This window comes from Lissotriton vulgaris, chromosome 9 (genome assembly GCF_964263255.1).
Source record: "Lissotriton vulgaris chromosome 9, aLisVul1.2, whole genome shotgun sequence".
Lineage (NCBI taxonomy): Eukaryota > Metazoa > Chordata > Amphibia > Caudata > Salamandridae > Lissotriton > Lissotriton vulgaris.
Genome location: NC_141697.1, coordinates 1,192,351,007 through 1,192,369,819, shown reverse-complemented (window position 1 = coordinate 1,192,369,819; position 18,813 = coordinate 1,192,351,007). Strand labels below are relative to the sequence as shown.

At 44.0% G+C, this 18,813-nt stretch overlaps 1 protein-coding gene across 1 annotated transcript in view; it reads left to right on the top strand.

The window, feature by feature from the left end:
- The window catches only part of SLC6A6 (solute carrier family 6 member 6), a 291,079-nt gene that overhangs the window by 132,541 nt on the left and 139,725 nt on the right, over window positions 1-18,813 (top strand). Inside the window, exons 3-4 of the mRNA XM_086939260.1 lie at window positions 15,276-15,512; window positions 17,807-17,941. Coding sequence (XP_086795386.1) covers window positions 15,284-15,512; window positions 17,807-17,941 — 364 coding nt within the window. The 5' untranslated portion in view covers window positions 15,276-15,283. The remainder of the gene's footprint in view (window positions 1-15,275; window positions 15,513-17,806; window positions 17,942-18,813) is intronic.

Below are 18,813 nucleotides of genomic sequence, written 5' to 3'. Positions count from 1 at the left end.
CTGTAGCGCTTGCTGGCGCGGCGAGGCGCTGCCGAGTGCGCAGTACAAGTCCCTCCTGCATGCCGGGCGGACACAGAGCTAAGCAGGTTAGCGCAGTGTACACTTGCTCCACCGCAGCTCTGGGTCCGGGTTGTATGTGCACTCTCTCCGTCTGTCCCCAGGGGAGTTGTCTGTCTGTGTACAACTTTTCAGAGTTTATCGTAATCGTTGTACGGATACGATCTGTCCCACCCTTCTGTCCCATTTCAGCATGTTTTTAGCTCGTGTCTGCAGATGGGTTTATCTGTCCAAGACCTGCTGTGGACCGTACCCATTATTTACAGGGGGCCTGGGTGAGCCTGTTGCTTCTATCCCCTGGATTTCTTGTCACTCTTGCTTGGATCTTGATCAATGACTTTCTGTTGGTATTAAATGTCGGATCATGCATACATCGTTTCATGCAGCAGGCTGCTGGTAATCATGCATACTACATTCAGAGGTGTTCGCAAAAAAACTATTTCCTTCATCCCTGTTCCCTGCATCAGCCTCCGCAGCAACTCCATAGAAGCGACCAGAGTAACAGATACACATCACCACTTAGTCTCGAGGGTACCACCCTTCATCAGCTGAAGATGTTTGCACCCATGTAGGAAGCAGGGACTGTCAGTATCATCAGGTGCAACACGAGCTTCTAGTCGGGCGAACATGGTGTATCGAAGTCCGCCTTGTCTACCGTTCAGTAGCGTGGAAGTGAGATGAAGGCTACTTCGTAAAATGTGTGTAATTAAAAATCAAGAGGTATTTTATGATTAAGCAAGACCAACACTGCTAACATTGAACCAGTCACAGCAGAGTTGTAGCATTTCAAAGTACCAGCTCGTTCCATGGTAGCTCCTCCATTATGCATGGACAGTCAGTGACCTTCCTGTGCAGTGCTCAACAGTGGTCATTGGAGGCACTCACGGCGCTCCCTCGGCGAGGTCGGGTCGGTCTTCCCCGGCTTCGTCACTCCCACGCAGCTTCCTACCAAGCAGGGCGCCGAGGACCAATCCGGTCGCGGCGTTCACGCCAAGCCTCCACACACGCCCGGGAGTCAGCCAATGACAGCGCGGCTCCCGGGACCTGCCCCTGGATGATGCCCGGCCGGCAGCCAATCAGTGCGCGGCCTCGGCGATGACGCGGCGGCGCTGGGCCAATCCCAGCGCGGCGTTACTGGAGGGGCTCGTCTTGCTGGGCCAATAGGAGCGCGGCGGCTTCGATCTTTGCTGCTGCAGCTCCTGGTCACGAACGGCCGCTTTGGAGGGTGTTTCTGGCCCCGGGCCGCGACGGTGATTTGGCGGCAATAGATTTTCGGGGCCCCAGGTCGCGGTTAGACCGTTTCTAACCAGCAGATCAACAGGGGGGATCCTGGGCGCAGGGAAACACCGCGGGCCTCGTTTCACCCCTGAATCTGTGCCAGCAGCAAGCACGGCCCGGCCGGACCAGACACGGGGGCGTTCCCGGCGTCGCGTGACGTCGGCAAAAGCCAAAGAATCTCGGGAACGCCCCCGTGTCTGGTCCGGCTTTGACGGACGCCTCTCTGTTCCAATGGCTAGCCTCCATTTATGGAGCTAGCCAATGAAGCAGAGAGGCGTCTTCAAGTCACCCATACTAGAAACTACAGATTTCGCTGGAGGAGGAGCCTGACGGCTCCGCCCCCCAGCGAAACCTAAAAAGCAGACCTGTGAGTCCCAGGTGCAAACACTGCTACAAAGAATCGAGGTGGCAACAAGACATCTGTGAGACTGCGACAATCCGGAGGATGCACCATCTGCTCGCAGCTCGCCTATCCTATGCCACTCCGTTGGCATCGGTTTTCCTAATAACAGATCCTCCGCCACCCTCATTGGTGGGAGAATCGGCGTTCGAGGCTACCACCAGACACCCACTGCCGGCAGCCTGTTTGCACCTTCCCGGACCGACTAACCTGTCTGACCCTGGTAGGTTTGATCCCATTCTCAAGGCTCCGTCCATTGCAGAGGTATCACCTTCAGCCTGCTTTATATCAGCTTTTTATGATGAAGGTCTGGCCCAGCCCTGCATTGTAATGTCCGTAAATATCCAAAACATAGGTTGGTGGCAGGCATGTCGTTGGTGGGGTCTGCTGGACAATGCAGGCCTTTTGTGCCTTGGGAGTGAGGGAGGGTCTCTTTCCCAGCCTTGTTCCCCCAATAACTTAGTGATCATTAGGGTGATGTCGACATAAGCGGTACAAAAGGGGGTGGTACTGGACGGAGCATCTGAACCAATCAAACACTCACACCCAGTCAAAAGATCTGAGTTTAATCCATCACCGTTCTTTAGCCCACTCTGCCACCCCAGTTCAGACATGTCCATATGCAAATCAATCTGACCCTGTGCCTCATGGGAACAGTCCAGCCCGATCTGTCAAGCCATGCCTTCCCTGGACCGGATACAAGCTTCCGAGGACCGGTTTCTGGCATTCCAGCCGTCTTCAGCCCGGCTTGCTTGAATCCAGTGGCAAAGTGAGCAAGGGATTCACGTCTGAGCATACCCTGCCACACTTATGGCAGACAAAAGCAGTACAAAAGGGGGTGGTAATGGACGGAGCATCTGAACAAATCAACGTCAACGTACCCATTATTATGACGAAGCTGATCACAATGTCACACGCTAACCTATCTCCTCCCAGGACACTCTTTCTCCATCCTACTGACCCTTAACCTTGCAGTTATGTCACCCATACCCTGCTTTTTATCGGTATTTTATGGATGAAGGCCTCCATGAGCCCTGCCAATGCCAACTTTAAACACATAGGGCCCGATTCACAGAACTAACTTAAGACAAAATCCGAAACTTACTACCATTTTGAAATTCACAGAAGGTACTTACTCATTTTGGTATTCACAGAAGGCACTTACTCACTTCAGTATTCCCAGAAGTTATGTGAGTCCTAACTTTAGGACTCTTAAATGCCTTCTTTGAATACCGAAAGTCTTAAAGTTAAGATTTTTCTCACTTTAGGAGTCCTTAAGTTAGGAGTCCTAACTTTGCCACTGGTTTCAAGCTAGCCTGGCTGATGATGGCTGCTTAACCAGAAACCGGTCCCAGGATGCTTGTTTCCGGTCCAGTGAAGACATGGCTTGGCAGTTCGGGCTGGACTGTTCCCATGAGGCACAGGGTCAGACTGATTTTGGATATGGCAATGTCTGAAGTGGGGTGGTGGAGTGAGCTAAAGAACGATGAAAGATTAAACCCAGATCAGTTGACTGGGGGTGAGTGTTTGATTTTCTGCAATGCTCCGTCCATCATCCCCTTTGGTATCGCTTTGTAAATGTAAATGTAAATGTACATGTATTTATATAGCGCAAATCACCGACCCGGTATCTAAGCGCTTGCTTAGGGAACCCGTCCTGGTATTCCCCTGTGAGATAACCCCGGCAGGGTATCCACAAGGTGAAATCCAGGCATCCCACTGTGAGGGGCAGTTGTGGAGATTAAGCAAGCTATTGCCCAGAGTCGCAGGTGTGAACCCGTGAATCGAGTAGGCACCGGAGCGAGAATTGTCGAGTCCGTCGACATTTTAGGACTCAAGACCCCGCCGAGCCGGGAATTGAACCCTGGTCCCGGGCTGACCTCTGCTTCCAGGTCTGCCTCCTCTAACCAGTGAGCCACACTTCTCCACTCGCTCAAAGTTGGCAGGGTATGGCCGGACGTGGGTCCCTTGCTCACTTTCCCACTGGATTCAAGCTAGCCTGGCTGATGACGGCTGATTAGCCAGAAACCTGTCCCAGGATGCTTGTTTCCGGTCCAGGGAAGACATGGCTTGGCAGTTCGGGCTAGACTGTTCCCATGAGGCACAGGGTCAGACTGATTTGCATATGGCCATGTCTGAAGTGGTGTGGTGGAGTGAGATAAAGAATGATGATAGATTAAACCCAGATCAGTTGACTGAGGGTGAGTGTTTGATTTGCTCCAACGCTCCATCCATCTTCCCCTTTAGTATCGCTTTGTTCACCCTAAGTTGGCAGGGTATGCCCAGACGTGGGTCCCTTGCTCACTTTGCCACTGGATTCAAGCTAGCCTGGCTGATTAGCCAGAAACTGGTCCCAGGATGCTTGTTTTCTGTCCAGGGAAGACATGGCTTGGCAGTTCGGGCTGGCCTGTTCCCATGAGGCACAGGGTCAGACTGATTTGCCTATGGCCATGTCTGAAGTGGGGTGGTGGAGTGAGCTAAAGAATGATGATGGATTAAACCCAGATCAGTTGACTGGGGTGAGCGTTTGATTTGCTCCAGCGCTCTGTCCATCATCCTCTTTAGTATCGCTCTGTTCACGCTAAGTTGGCAGGGTATGCCCAGACGTGGGTCCCTTGCTCACTTTGCCACTGTTTTCAAGCTAGCCTGGCTGATTAGACAGAAACTCGTCCCAGGATGCTTGTTTTCTGTCCAGGGAAGACATGGCTTGGCAGTTCGGGCTGGACTGTTCCCATGAGGCACAGGGTCAGACTGATTTGCCTATGGCCATGTCTGAAGAGGGGTGGTGGAGTGAGCTAAAGAATGATGATAGATTAAACCCAGATCAGTTTACTGGGGGTGAGTGTTTGATTTGCTCCAACACTCCGTCCATCATCTCCTTTGGTATCGCTGAGTTTATTGCTTTCGAATTGTTTCGAATATTAATTGGAAGTGTGTACCACTGGCTGACGGCGAGAGAGGAGACTTTGTGGTGTCTCCAAGTATTTCGCATGGACAGACAAAAGCCACCCCTCTAAAATCTTCCTTTCACTCTGTACCCCTAAACGTCTGACTGCAGAAAATCCACCAAATTTGCAGATTTACCATCGTGGAAAAAAATAATTTTAATTCGTAAAAAATCCTAAATTCGAATTCTATGAACCAGTTTTTGCTGCTTTCAGTGGCCATTTAAAGTTTTTGTGCCATTTACACAGCAATATCCCAGGCTGCTGATGATGCCATCAAAGAAAGCGTACACGAAACTTGGCTATGCATTCAAAGTCTTAATTTCATTGTAGACATTTGGAAAGCTTCAACACGGCCCTATGTCTTCATAATGATCATTGACCACACCTGTTTTTGGAGTTCTGAAAAGGTTGAGACTTTTAGGTCTCTGCTTATCAAGGGAATATGAAACTACAAGGTCCAGCATGCTGAGAGCTAGTGCTTGGAAAAAACAAGAATGGATGAAAGTCACCTTCAAGACACAGGCCTATTGATAACTACGAAGATTGCTCATCCATAGTGCATGAGATACAAAAATGAACACATTGACATTTGGTGACATTGGCGCTGACACCAAAAAATGACACCCGGAACACTTTTCTGCAATCATATTCATGCCTGATGAATATTCTTGACAGACAGCAGATAAAACACTGCACATTTTCCTTGAAACTGTTATCATTTTGTTACACACAACTCTGGGGTTGTTTTTTCATATTATGCTTTGTCATTATATCACTTTTTCAACGTTTTCACTGGTTACTGCCAGATGCATATTGTTTATTTTTATTATTACTTACTGTCTGCATTTCACATGGACATATTATAATAATTGTCAAAACTAAAGTAACAACCTTTGCAAAAAATATAAATCTAGATATTGTTGTGTAATCTCAGTCCTTCATTTATTTATTGCCCTTATAGCTGCGGTAAACACACAGTAATCTGTATGTAATACATATAATACATTGTCCTAAATATTTCTATAAGAAAATATGCAGTGCTGTTCATGGTGTGGGGTTTGCTGTCCGCAGGGGTTGGACATAGGGCTTGGCTGCAGGCTGTGGTGCGTGCCTCATGGGGTTGGCTGGCTTTGGGATGTTAGCTTTATGTATGGTAATAAAATATTACTTTATGTTATAAAAGCCCAGCTACCTGTGAAATACTTGGAGGAGTTACAATACTAGGGTTGTAAACAAAGTTTAAAGTAGATGTGAAGTTAAAAATAGGAAATCTATACTTCTATATTTATAGAGTCACCTCAACAGCTATTTTACAATATTATTGACGTAATATTTTGACCTTCTACTGACTCTTGATCATCTTTCCCAACAAATGCACTTCTTGGTACGTTTTCTACCTTTCTGTGATTCATGCCCTTTCTTCTCCAGATGTGATCTCTTGATTTGTCTACCATTGTCACCATGTCCAATGCAGGTTGGATAGGTTTATGCAGGCAATGGTGCGAAGTAACCTCATTAATAGGGACTAGAATTATGTGATCTGACAATATCAGAACACTATACACAGTGAAACACATCCAACCCTGTTGCAACTGAGACCCTAAAGTTAGGAGTCCTAACTTTACTACTACTAAATTGAGAAAAATCCTAATTTTAAGACTTTTGGTATTCACGGCAGGCATTTAGGAGTCCTAAAGTTAGGACTCCTAACTTACTACTACTAAACTGAGAAAGATCCTAATTTTAAGACTTTTGGTATTCACAGAAGGCATTTAGGAGTCGTAAAGTTAGGACTCCTAACTTCTGTGAATACCGAAATGAGTAAGTGCCTTCTGTGAATACCAAAATGTGTAAGTGCCTTCTGTGAATACCAAAATGTGTAAGTGCCTTCTGTGAATATCAAAATGGTAGTAAGTTTAGTATTTTGTCTTAAGTTAGTTCCATGAACCGGGCTCTATATTTATGCAACAACACAGTGCTATGTGTATCTGTCTTGCAGGTCCCTCTATGCATAGTTCTGTTCTGGTGGAGAAAGCACCATTATGATAGACCTCCCACAAAGATCTCTTGTCTGCTGCTTCTTTGGTGATAATGGGGTTTATTCACAAAAGCATTTATGAGTTTTGAAAGCAGTATTACAGGGGTACTCTTTTAAGGACTCTTAAATGCCCTTATAAATCATTCTGGAAATATCCAACTCCCTGTTAGTAAAACTGCTTTAACAAAAGTGCATAGATTGCAAAATGCTCTCTATTGGTACAAATTGTAGATGAATATTCTCTGAGTATTCCCATTTGATTCCTATTTTAGATGTTTTGGACCAATTCACATAGGCATGTAAAACTATGCAAATGTGTACTACAGGAGTACTACATTATGTATTCCAGAATGACTGTGAGTATGCCTGTTGTCTTCTGCATCATGTTCAGTGTTCATGTATGTTCTCACCAATGAGTAATGCAGTTACACAATGGAGCCACTTGACGAATTCTCCTTTGAAATATACAATCCTGTGGTACGTGTGCATGGATATTCTCAGGTCCTGCTGTAGATAAAGAACTGCTTGTGTGCTTGCTTATAAGAGGGTTAGCCCGATAAATGGATTTATTGTGATTACTTAATTTAGAAGATCTGTATTGTAAGAAGGAGAAGGTGTCAGCTAAGTCAATGTTTGGATGGGTCTGAATGAATAGCGCCAGACCTATTGCTAAGTGGGAGGTGGTAAAGTAACCCCTTAAGATATTCGAAATTCTTATTCAAAAGACTATTTCTATTAAATATGAAAAAGAGAACCAAGAAAATCTAGTCTGTCCTTTTCGCTACCTAATTTAGCTCATTCTCTCAACTTACCTCCACCTTCGACTGAAGGCATGGGTGGCAAGACTGAAGATGGGACATGACCTTGGAGTCCTCCACCTGTGAATCCACTACAACCATAATCAATCCTTGGCCTTCGCACCCAGTGAACTAGAGAGAACATTAGGTGAGGACGGTGCCTGTGTAGGAGAGTGTTGATCATCCAATTTATATGCAGAGAGAATCTTGATTTCATTAAAGACAATGGAAGCTAACATATGCAATAAACTTTTATTGCTGCCCCAAAATGCAGCCCTTTAAAGATTAGTAATACATCGTAAAACATTAGAATGTTCACAAGGGACTATAAATATCAAGTGCACAAAGTAATCCTCCTCTTTTTGCTGTGACTCCGCAAGAAACAAACCACTATGGTGATTTCTGCTCAACTCTATGAACTATTCTCTAAAAGCAACGGAAAAGAAAACTCAGAGTAAATGTAAATCCATACATATACTTCAGAATTGCAATAAAAACTAATTGCTTCAGAAAATACATTTTCTTTAAACATTTTCATCAAAATACCTTGAAATACACACTTTAAGAAAAACTCACCTTTGAAATACCTCACCTCAAGGGTGAGGAGGGTGGGATAATGTTACCCTCCGTTGTCTAATGAAATCAAGATTCTCTCTGCATATAAATGGGAGAATCGGCATTTCATTACAAGACTGGAGGCTACCAATATGTATGTTTAAAGCCATCTGAAGCTACATTACTAACATGCTCCACTGGTCTCAAATAAAACTTTGCAAAAGTATTAGGTTTTGACCAGTCAGCTGTTTTAAGTATTTCAAGCAGGGACCCACCTGCCCAAAACACCTTACTAGCCATAGCCCCTCTTGAAAAATAGGCACCAAACCTTAAAAGATCTACACTAGCTTCACTCATAATCATCTGGCCAACGGCTGTAGAAACAGGTTTATAAGGTTTCACGTAGGATTAAAGGATTAAAGAAGTTGATCAACACCATGCATGAAGGTGTATTAGAGCAAAGTCTTGGAGTACAGAGCTTATTCCAAGACTTTGCTCTCATACACCTTCATACATCTTACCACACATCATTTCTCACAATCATGGAAAAGGGGTTGAAGACCGAATCTGTCTTGGTTTTTGTTCTTTTCCATACGTTAAACTGTACACCCTCTGCTGAGAAGAATCTGTTAGACTCTAGTGCTTTGATGTCTCAGACTCTCCCAAAGGAAATTAAACATAACAAGGTTGCCAATTTTCATAGATATTTCTTTAAGAGAGAGGTAAGTATTGTTTGGCCAGGAGCGAAAGAGCTTGAAAATCAAATTGATGTCCCACAGGGAATCATAACGTGTCTTAGGGGGTCTTTTTAAACTCACACCTTACATCACTCTTCTAATTAAAGGATTACTACCAATTGCCAAATTCTTAACCAGAGCATAGTTAGAAGAGTTTGCGGATCTATTACAATTGATTGTTCTATAAGAAAGATCAGAATTAAAGAGCTTTGCTAGATAATTGCCTACCTGCTGTACAGGGACTTCCCCGGGATCCAGATCTCATTCCACACACCAACGACACAATTTTTTCCAAAAAATCCTATATCCTTCTTTTTGTTCCTGGGCCCATGATTCATCCAATACACCTTTAGCTTCTCCTAAAACGCCTGAATGCCTATTTGATCCCCTGAAATCCTCCGAACAAGAAGGTTCATCTTCCACTCTAAGACAAAAGGGTGTTCTTCTTCGTCTGAACCCTGTAATAGACAAAAGGATACCAGTAACAGGCGTGGAATATCAGCTGCAAGTTCCATCACCCTGGGAGCCAGACCTGAGACCTCCAGAAGGGAGTCACTAGAATAATACTGCTGGACTCTAACCTCCTTTTCCACAGCACTCTCTGAATCATGGAGACGGGGGAAAGGTATATCCTTTGGTCTTGCCCCAGTGCTGAAGAAAAGCATCCACAACTGCTGCCTTTGGATCCAGCTTCCAACTGAAATACATCAGTACTTTGAAGGTTAGTCTGCTTGCAAACAAATCTACCTGAATTGGCCCCCATAACCTTTGTATCAGATCGAACACCTCTGAAGGGAGTAGGGGTATGCTGGAACGCTTTGGTCTGCTATTGGGCTTGTGATGACTCTTCCCTGCGATGCCCAACAGGTTCCCTCCAGACAACCTAGAAAACCTCCAATGTGAACCCAACTGCTTAACGTACCTAGGGGCAAAGATATATCATGATAGCACCAACCTCTTGGACGGCAATGTGGGTAGAGTGATCTGCCCTGCTCGTCTTCTCCATGGAGTTTTGTAAGCCGCTGCCACTGTCAGTAGTGGGCAGGGCGTCCCTCCTGAAAATGGTTTTGCTACTGCGTCTGCTATACTTCTTTTGCACGCATCCTGTATGGATACCTCAAATGCTGTTCAGAGAGCTATATTCTCTGGTCATATTTTTATTTGGGGGACAGGCCACAGATCGGTAGCACTGGCCTTGGTCCAACGCTCCCCGGTGGCTGGAGAACTGGCAGTCCCCGACTTCGAAGCATACTGTGTTGCGGCGCAGCTCAACTGGCTAGCATCCAGAAGGACCCCAAGCAAGGTCCAAACCCATTTACACCGGCACCATCTGACCTTGCAAGGGTGCTATGGCAAATAAGACGGCGGTCCGCTGGGGACACGGGAGAGTTCAGAAACATAATTTGATGCTGGGCTAGATACTTGCAAAAAACTTGCAGTGGGAACCCGTACTCTTTCGATTTACCCCCGCTATGTTACGACTTTGCTGCATGGCAGATGCTGGGTGGGACTTAATGCCTGGTCAGCAGCGGGGGCAACTACAGTGGGAGACCTCTTTCAAGATTCTGAGTTCCTGCTATTTGAAGAGTTTTGTGCAAAATTTGATTTGCCCCAAGGTAAATTCTCCTGCACAGGGCCCTCACCTCGGCGTTCAGAAAGCACTGGGGTACTGGGTCAGCGGAGCCACGGGCACTGAACGTGGCCTTATCAGCAGTTACAATTAAAAAGGTCTTGTGACTTTATAAAGCGATATGTAGTAAAGTCCAACAACCAATGGATTGCTTACGAATGCAATGGGAGGAGGATCTGAGTACTTCATTCCCTGAGATGGATTAGGATACCAAAGTGGAAAGTTCACCAAAGATCTTGTGAAATGCACGGTTTAAATTAGTTAATTACAATATCCTGAACAGAGGGTGCCTTACCCTGGTGAGCATTAGAAGGTATTTCCAGTCGGAGGAGGCAGCTTGTCCCCGCTGTGGGGAATGGGAAGCATAGATCTTGCATATGTTCTGGGAGTGCCCCGCTCTGAGCGCCATTTGGGGGGGAGGCCGTAAATATAGTCAAAGCTGTCATTGACAAGGAGATTCCTCGCACCCCGGGTCTCGGCCTACTGGCGTGGTTTCAACACACAACCAAAATTAAAGTCATTGGGAAATTCCAATATCTTGCATATGTCCTGGCTAATCGAGAAATTACCAGGAACTGGAAGTCAACAGGAGGGCCTAGATTAGCAGCATGAAGGAGGGAAATGGGGAAACGTGCGGGCTGTGAAGTGAGAATACTTACTTGTAAGGGAGGCCCCACTCGACATACGCACACTGGACACAGCCAGGGCCTGGGGAGTGCTAGTCGATGAACTGATAGCACTGGACTCAGAAACCACTGTAGCTTTGTCTTCACAACCTCCATCTCCAGAGCAAGGGTGAAGCGGGCTGGTCCTGGCCGCATCCCTGAAGGCCCGTCTATGACCACACCCCCTGTTTCCCATACCTATAACCTACAAATGCCAGCACACACAGACCTCTAGAGCACACAAACACATTGCATACACTGACAACTTTGAAGTGAGACACTGACTCAAAGGATGAGGGTGGGGGGAGAGTTGGGAATGTTTGTAATGTTGAAAGAAGCAGGGAATGGTAACGTAGATAACAATGTTTTAACAGATTGCATTGCATGTACAATAGAGATGCATCACATATGCAAAACGCCCAATAAAATCTGTTTTAAAAAAAACATGCCTACTGCGCTTAATATTCATCCGATTTCAACAGTTGATTCCCACAAATGAGGATATAAATATATAATATAAATATTATTATAAATTCATTCCAACTGCATAGAATCACATAAAATGTATTTAAATAAGATTGGTAAAATATTATGAGGTATTAATCAAACTTTGTGGACCTACAGGTATGTATACATGTCCTCACTTGTATTCACTCCCCCTGGATGGATGGTGTCAAGCTCCCATATGTATCTAGTCTCAAGGGGCCCTATTCACAGAACTAACTGAAGACAAAATCCTAAACTTACTACTTTTGGTATTCACAGAAGTTAGGATTTTGTCTTGAGACAAACTTAAGAGAGACTTAAGACAGACTTAAGTTAGGATTTTGTCTTAAGTCTGTCTTAAGTCTGTTTTAAGACAAACTTAAGGCAAAAAAATTCCCTGCAATTGGGTCATGGAAGAAAAAGTATGATCAGGAGTTCACATCTGGGCTGATGAAGGTGGCACCAGTGCATCTCAAGAAGCTTTGCAGCCTAATGATCAGGTTCTAAGCCCTAGAGTAAGCCTTAGAGAGACATGGCCTGTTGTTTTTCAGCCTCAGACCTTTCTCAAAAGCAAGTAACTTTATACTTATCTTCAAGGTATCCCTTAAAATTAAAGCTTAAGACCCAAAAATATCTTCGATTGTCTTGGTCCCAAAATCTTGACACCATCTTTCATGGTCGCCCCCAACTTCAGTTCAAAGGGGCCGATTCACAGAACTAACTTAAGACAAAATCCTAAACTTACTACTTTTGGTATTCACAGAAGTTAGGATTTTGTCTTAAGTTTGTCTTAATACAAACTTCAGACAGACTTAAGACGTCTGTCTTAAGTCTGTCTTAAGTCTGTCTTAACTCTTTCTTGAGTCTGTCTTAAGTTTGTCTTAAGACAAATTTAAGACAAAATCCTAAATTCTGTGAATACTAAAAGTAGTAAGTTTAGGATTTTGTCTTAAGTTAGTTTTGTGAATCGGGCCCAAAAAGTCTTACGATACAGTGATAAACCAATGGCCTCATATATCATAGCTGAACCAAAGCACACCACAAAATGTCACTGTAGTCTTATGAACAAACCCTTGCTTTGCACAGATCGATTTAAGTCTGATGAGAAAAATCACTCTCAAAAACACCATTTAAGTCAGGTTGTACAAAATAGTGAAGGTTGTTTGTCAACCTTCCCAAACATCTGTGGAAAAGTTGCTTCTTTTGTTTGACAGTCATGGCTTTTGCGACAGTTTATGTCACACATATTCTTATATTACATTAGCAAAATGGTTCTGCATAGGAGCTACCTAACAGAAATCAGTGTTCTTCTGCTGCCCAATTGAAATGTGCCCAGAAAAAGCGACACCAGAGGTAACGTGGCAAACATCTGCCTATTTGATTAGAAAGGTGTTGTAGATAAATCTCAGGACACTTCTAGATAGTTGACGAACTAATTTACAACAAAAAGTTTCTCAAAAAGTAAAGTTTCAGAGCAAAGTGGCCATTGTGTATGTTAGTGATTGCATACAACAGTTAGCTAGTTAGTTATATATAGCTACATTCTGCAGTTTCCAGAGCTCAATTCTGCTTAGGTTTTTCCAGCTTGGTTAAACTAGATTGCAAATAAGTGGCGAAAACATAGCGAAAGGCAACAAATAGGAACGTTTGATAACTTTGCAAAAAGTTAAATGTTGGGAACTTGGCTGAACTTTGCATGTGAAAAAAATCTTCTCACACTCCTACTCTCAGGACCCAGCCTTCCCCGTCCCTTAGGTACATTTGAGCTACAGAGCGAATAATATCCTTTTTCCCTATCATAATTCAATTCAGGGTTCTTGTGCTAGATCACAGGCGCCATTTTAACTTATAGTCTGTGAAGTTTGCAGTCTGACAGCTGGCGAGGTGGCTCATTGAACTACTGACTACATTGCACTTGACTAGTGTGTTTGATCTGCAGGTCACATGTTCAGATTCAGTTGGGATTTCTTCTCCTTTCATCTTTCTGCAGTGGATACATTGACTAGTGATAAATTGGGTACATAAGTCACATCTTTGCCGCCAGCAAACCTACAGAGGCAAGTGCCTTATAAAAGGAAGGGCCCCATGCATTAAAGGGTTTTATTCCGTCTATGCGGAAATGCGCTGATACATAAGGCCAAAGTTATTATGACCATTCAGCAAACTTGGTAAAAATATTAAGTCGCTTCTAGGTTTAGCTTAATGAATGCCTCGTGCCAAAACAGTGAAACAAAACCCCTGTATTCCAGTTACAAAGATGAATTGCATGGGCTTTTCTTCTGCTGGGAAAAGTTAACAAACACTGGGGCATACCTACAAGGAAATGGTGCAGTGCAGCAAATTTTGCAGTGCCGCGCTCCTTCACTTCCAAAACGCTGTGATGTGCTGTATTTACAACAATATGGTGCACCTTGTGTTTTCACTAGCGGTGGCACTTAAAAAAGCTGCTTAGTACCAACACAGACATCCTTGCATCATATTGCAAGGGTGCCTGCGCTGCAGGGATGATTGTTTATGTGCAGGAAGGTGTCCCTTCCTGCACATAATCAATCAAAAATGGCAATTTGCTACTTCTATGTGTGCTGCTTTCTGCTTCACACATAGAAGTACCAAATCACAATTAAAAAATGATTGTTTATGAGCAGGAAGGGACAACCCCCTCACATGAACAATCATTAACACCATCGATGCTAGTGTTATTTTCCTCCTGTGCTGATCTTTGATAATTCCCATTGTTCATGACAAGCTCAGCTCGTCATGAGTGTATGGAGGTGTACATCACGACGAGCTGAGCTCGTCATGAGCGTCGAAGGAGTTAATGGTGCTTTTCTCTTTCTATGTGTGCTGCAGAACACATAGAAAAAGTAAGACCGAGAAGAAACAAAAGTATTCCTCCTCGTTGCACCAATCTAACGCCTGCTTTTGAAAGGAGCTGAGATTTATGGATCATTGTAAATCTGGGGCAGCATCAAAAAGCAACGGTTGTTGCGGTGGAACGCCTCACAGCTACACCCATTGCACACCCCTTTCATGTAGATAAAGCTTTGCAAATATGGTGCAGGGCCTTGCACCACCGGAACGTTGAAAAAAGTGACGTCACAGACTATTGAGAAGATTTGGCAGCCCAGCATAGTTAGCCTGTATTACCTTGTGACAGATCTGCAATTGTAGCCAACAGTGATTTTCGCCCTGGGTCATGAACATTTGTATGTACAATACAGCTAAGGACTGTCGAGACTCCTAATGCAAAATGCATTTGGCAATAAACGCCGAACTAGCTGCCGGTGTCTCAGGTAAAATGTGGACACTTAGCAGCTCTGCAGGTTTGCCTGTGTGTGTGTATGTTCCTGTTTGGGTGCCTCAGTGAGTTAGTTGTCTGTGTAAAGGGGTCCATGTATGTTCTGGCCTGTAAGCACAGTTGCTTTGGTGAGCGTTCTGACTGTGCCTGAGTGCTGTATGTGCGTGGGCTGGGTGGATCGGTGCTTGTATGTGTCTTGACTGTGTACAATGAAGCTCCTCCCTCTCTTGCTCTGTCTGCATGCTTGCATGTGCCCCTGTATGTTGTGTGTCATTGTGTGTAGGCTCTATAATAAACATAAAGTATATTATGCTTTCTTTGTAATTTGTTTTGTTAAATCAGTTATGGTCTCTAACCTGCTTTCCACATCCTTTGCTCCCACTCAGGAGGAGAGATGGCAAACAAAGAAAAGTTTCACTGTTTGAAAGACTTCCACAAGGACATCCAGAAACCGTCTCCTGGAAAGAGTCCAGGGTCCCGCCCGGAAGACGAAGCTGAGGGGAAGCCACCCCAGAGAGAGAAATGGGCTAGCAAGATTGACTTCCTGCTCTCAGTGGCTGGCGGATTCATCGGCCTTGGCAACGTCTGGCGCTTCCCGTATCTCTGCTACAAAAATGGCGGAGGTGAGTACGGCAACTCATTTTCATCTTTGGTTTCAGTAAGCAGTTCTGGCTTGACTAACATATGTTAATCACTGAAACACATTTAAATGGATGTATGACGTTACAACGCATACCATTACAACTACCTACCATTACAACGCGACCATTACAACGCATACCATTACAACGCATAGCGCTTAGAGGTGCTGGATAGTGGTAAGTATAATTTACTATTCCAACTCCAGTCCCCGTGGACACTAGGGAAGGTGTTGGATAGTAAATTAAACTTATTCCCTATCCTAGAGCGCCCCCCAGCGCAATGCGTTGTAATGGTATGCGTTGTAAAAGTTGCGTTGTAATGGTAGGTAGTTGTAAAAGTTGTGTTGTAACAGGTGTATACCCATTTAAATTTACATCATGAATACATTTATTTATTTATTTATAAAGCACCAGAATCGACCCCCGGAGGGGTATCTATACGCTCTAGACAGGTCGCGTGAGGGGAAAACTGTCTGCTAAAGATCAGAGGTGAAAAGAAAGGTTTTAAGTTGTTTCCTGAAGTGGAGATGTTCCGTGCATTGTCTTAGTTGGACAGGTAGCTTGTTCCAGTGGCAGGGACCCAGATAGGATAGGGCCTTCCCACCTTGTCTGGCTCGTTTAATTCTAGGCACTGTGAGGAGGTGCTTGAATTCTGAGCAGAGAGGCCACCGTGGTGTGTAGGGGATACATTTATCAGCAAGATAGCTATGGCCAGAATTAATAGCTAGGGCCAAGGATTATTGTTCATATACTTATAATCAAAGCCATAGTGTTTATACAAATTCAATATTTTATTATGTCATTGTTTCCATTGGTGGCAGGTGAAGAAAGTGAGTGAGTGAGATTTTCAGTTGGTGAATACTGCAAACAAAATTATATCTAGGTACTTCTGAGAAAGTGATTAGACAATTTAGTGCTAGAAGGGAAAAGCTTAGCATTAAGTGGCAAGAACCAAGGGAGCTGGAAATGGGAGATCTCTTCACCGGGAATCTTCTTTACCCTACTTGGTGTGCAGGACATTTGAAGGGTAGATCAAGGGGCATGTTGTTTTTTTACATTGCTCTCTCTGTTGAAATGATCAACGTGTGTGCCTATCAGCACCCATTTCTGATGGTGATTTTTGAGCCACCCTCCCATTGAATGGATATCACCAACCTATTACACTCAGGCAACCAAAGTAGTCAAGACATTTGTACTCGTAACTGTAAATGTAGAGGTATTCTATCCAACATGTAGAATTAGAAATAGCAAGCACAATTTTAAGAGAGATGGTGGTGTGCAGTTTAGATCACGACACAATTATGAGTTGTAGGGACTGAGGCGGATCAATAAAAACCATTAAGAGCACAGTTACAGGATGTACACATGTAGACATGGTGACCAATGGATACTTAAGGGTAGGAGGCCAACTGATTATGTTTCCTAAGATTTGGAGGCAGGTTAAAGGATGTTTGTACTGTGAAGGGCTTGTGTGCCTCAGGGTGGACCAGAGAAGTTATTCCATTGGACGTGCCAAGCAGATCAAAGGACCAACGTCTTCAGGAGGTTGAATTTGAAGAAGGAAACAAGACGAAGACGTTTGTATCATAAGGATAAGGTTGAAAGCGAAGCCAAAACAGTAGATAATATACCCAAGAAAATTGGTTTGGGTTAAATAGGAATGCAGTGTAGATTAGTAACTGGCGGTTAAGTGGGTGGAGAGAGGGGATCATCAGGAAACAAAGAATGATTGATTCAAGAAATAGCGTCTCTAGTGCCAAGCCTGCAGTGCCCAGGGAGAGACTAGTGGTCAATAGCATCCAAATTATTAGAGAAAGCAAAGGCTCTAGAGTCACCTCTGCCAAGTCTGACTAGTTTGAGTGTTTGTCCTTTGCTCTCCAATGCAACAAGTGATGATGGCTCATTTTTATTATCTGCATCTTTCAACCAATTCTTGGGTTCCAAAGCATCCTTGCAGCAGCCTGTCCCCCCTGAAGTAACAATTATATAAAATGTCAAGGCAGTAAAGTACTGTGAAGCCTGCTCCCTATCCAAAGCCAGGAAGTGGTCAACTTTATCATAAGGAATATGCAGGTTTTAACTACCAGTTAACCCTTACAGATGCAAGGTGAGATAATTGTGACATGCCCAGAAAATGGTTACTCTTTGCTACCATATGCACCATTAATAAAAAGCTAGGAGCTAGAAGTGTTCTCTTTGTGTACTTTCTACTATTTGTCCTATCTTCAAGTCTTTACCCAGTGACCACGTTTTGTTGTTTTTCTCTTCCATTACAGGTGCATTTCTCATACCATATTTCATTTTCCTGTTCGGAGGAGGTTTGCCAGTGTTTTTCTTGGAAGTGGTGCTTGGGCAGTACACCTCCGAAGGCGGAATCACCTGCTGGGAGAAGATCTGTCCAGTCTTTACCGGTAATCAATCAATATACGTAAATATGTGACCCAAGTTAGTCCTTTAAACACCTACAGCGAGAAAAAAACCCAATGCAAACAATTATAAAATGTCTATAATATTTTAAACAGTTTGATCAAAGTAACCTTGCCATTCCAACCTATTCTCTACTCTGGTAGCTGGGAAGGCGTACAGAAGGGGCACACAGAGGAGCTGCTGCATTAATGCTGGACTCATCTATCCCTTTGGGGCACAACTAATACTGATGTGTATAATGTTGGCTTCTGTGTGAAGTGTCGGAGTGAGTAATAACAAGTATATAGTATATTGCCCAGTATGGTGACTTGTATTCCATGGAAGCATTCCATTGGTTAGTCTACTCTGAAATTACCATCAGTTTTTCTTTTACTTTCAGTTTGACTAGAAAAGATATGGTTAGCCATCGAAAATACTTTTCTGTAGAGCATTAAGTTACATTTGTGGATGCTTTAGTTCTAACAGGTCTTCAAGGACTGGCGGGAATCATGACCTTCCCTTTAGTTTAAGTTTGGGTAGTTTGTGTAATATGTATGAGCCACACAGCCAACCTTAAATCTTCCCATGTCTGAAATGGGGGCACAAGAAAGCCCTTTAGTAAATCCAACCCCTGAAGTTGATTGCCCCTCAACATTTCAATGATCCGGTAATAAGCACTTTTGGAAGCATGGCTTCCAATGACCACACATAAAATTGTGCATTTTAAATGTTTGTGCAAGGGGTTTGCTTCACACATTTACTAACTTGTTGTCAGTAGAAAACATTCTAAAGTTTCTTGTGCACAATCTTCCTCCTCCTCTTTAATGTTATGTAATGATGCCGACTAACTCATTTGCTGAAATAAATCTTGCCTTTT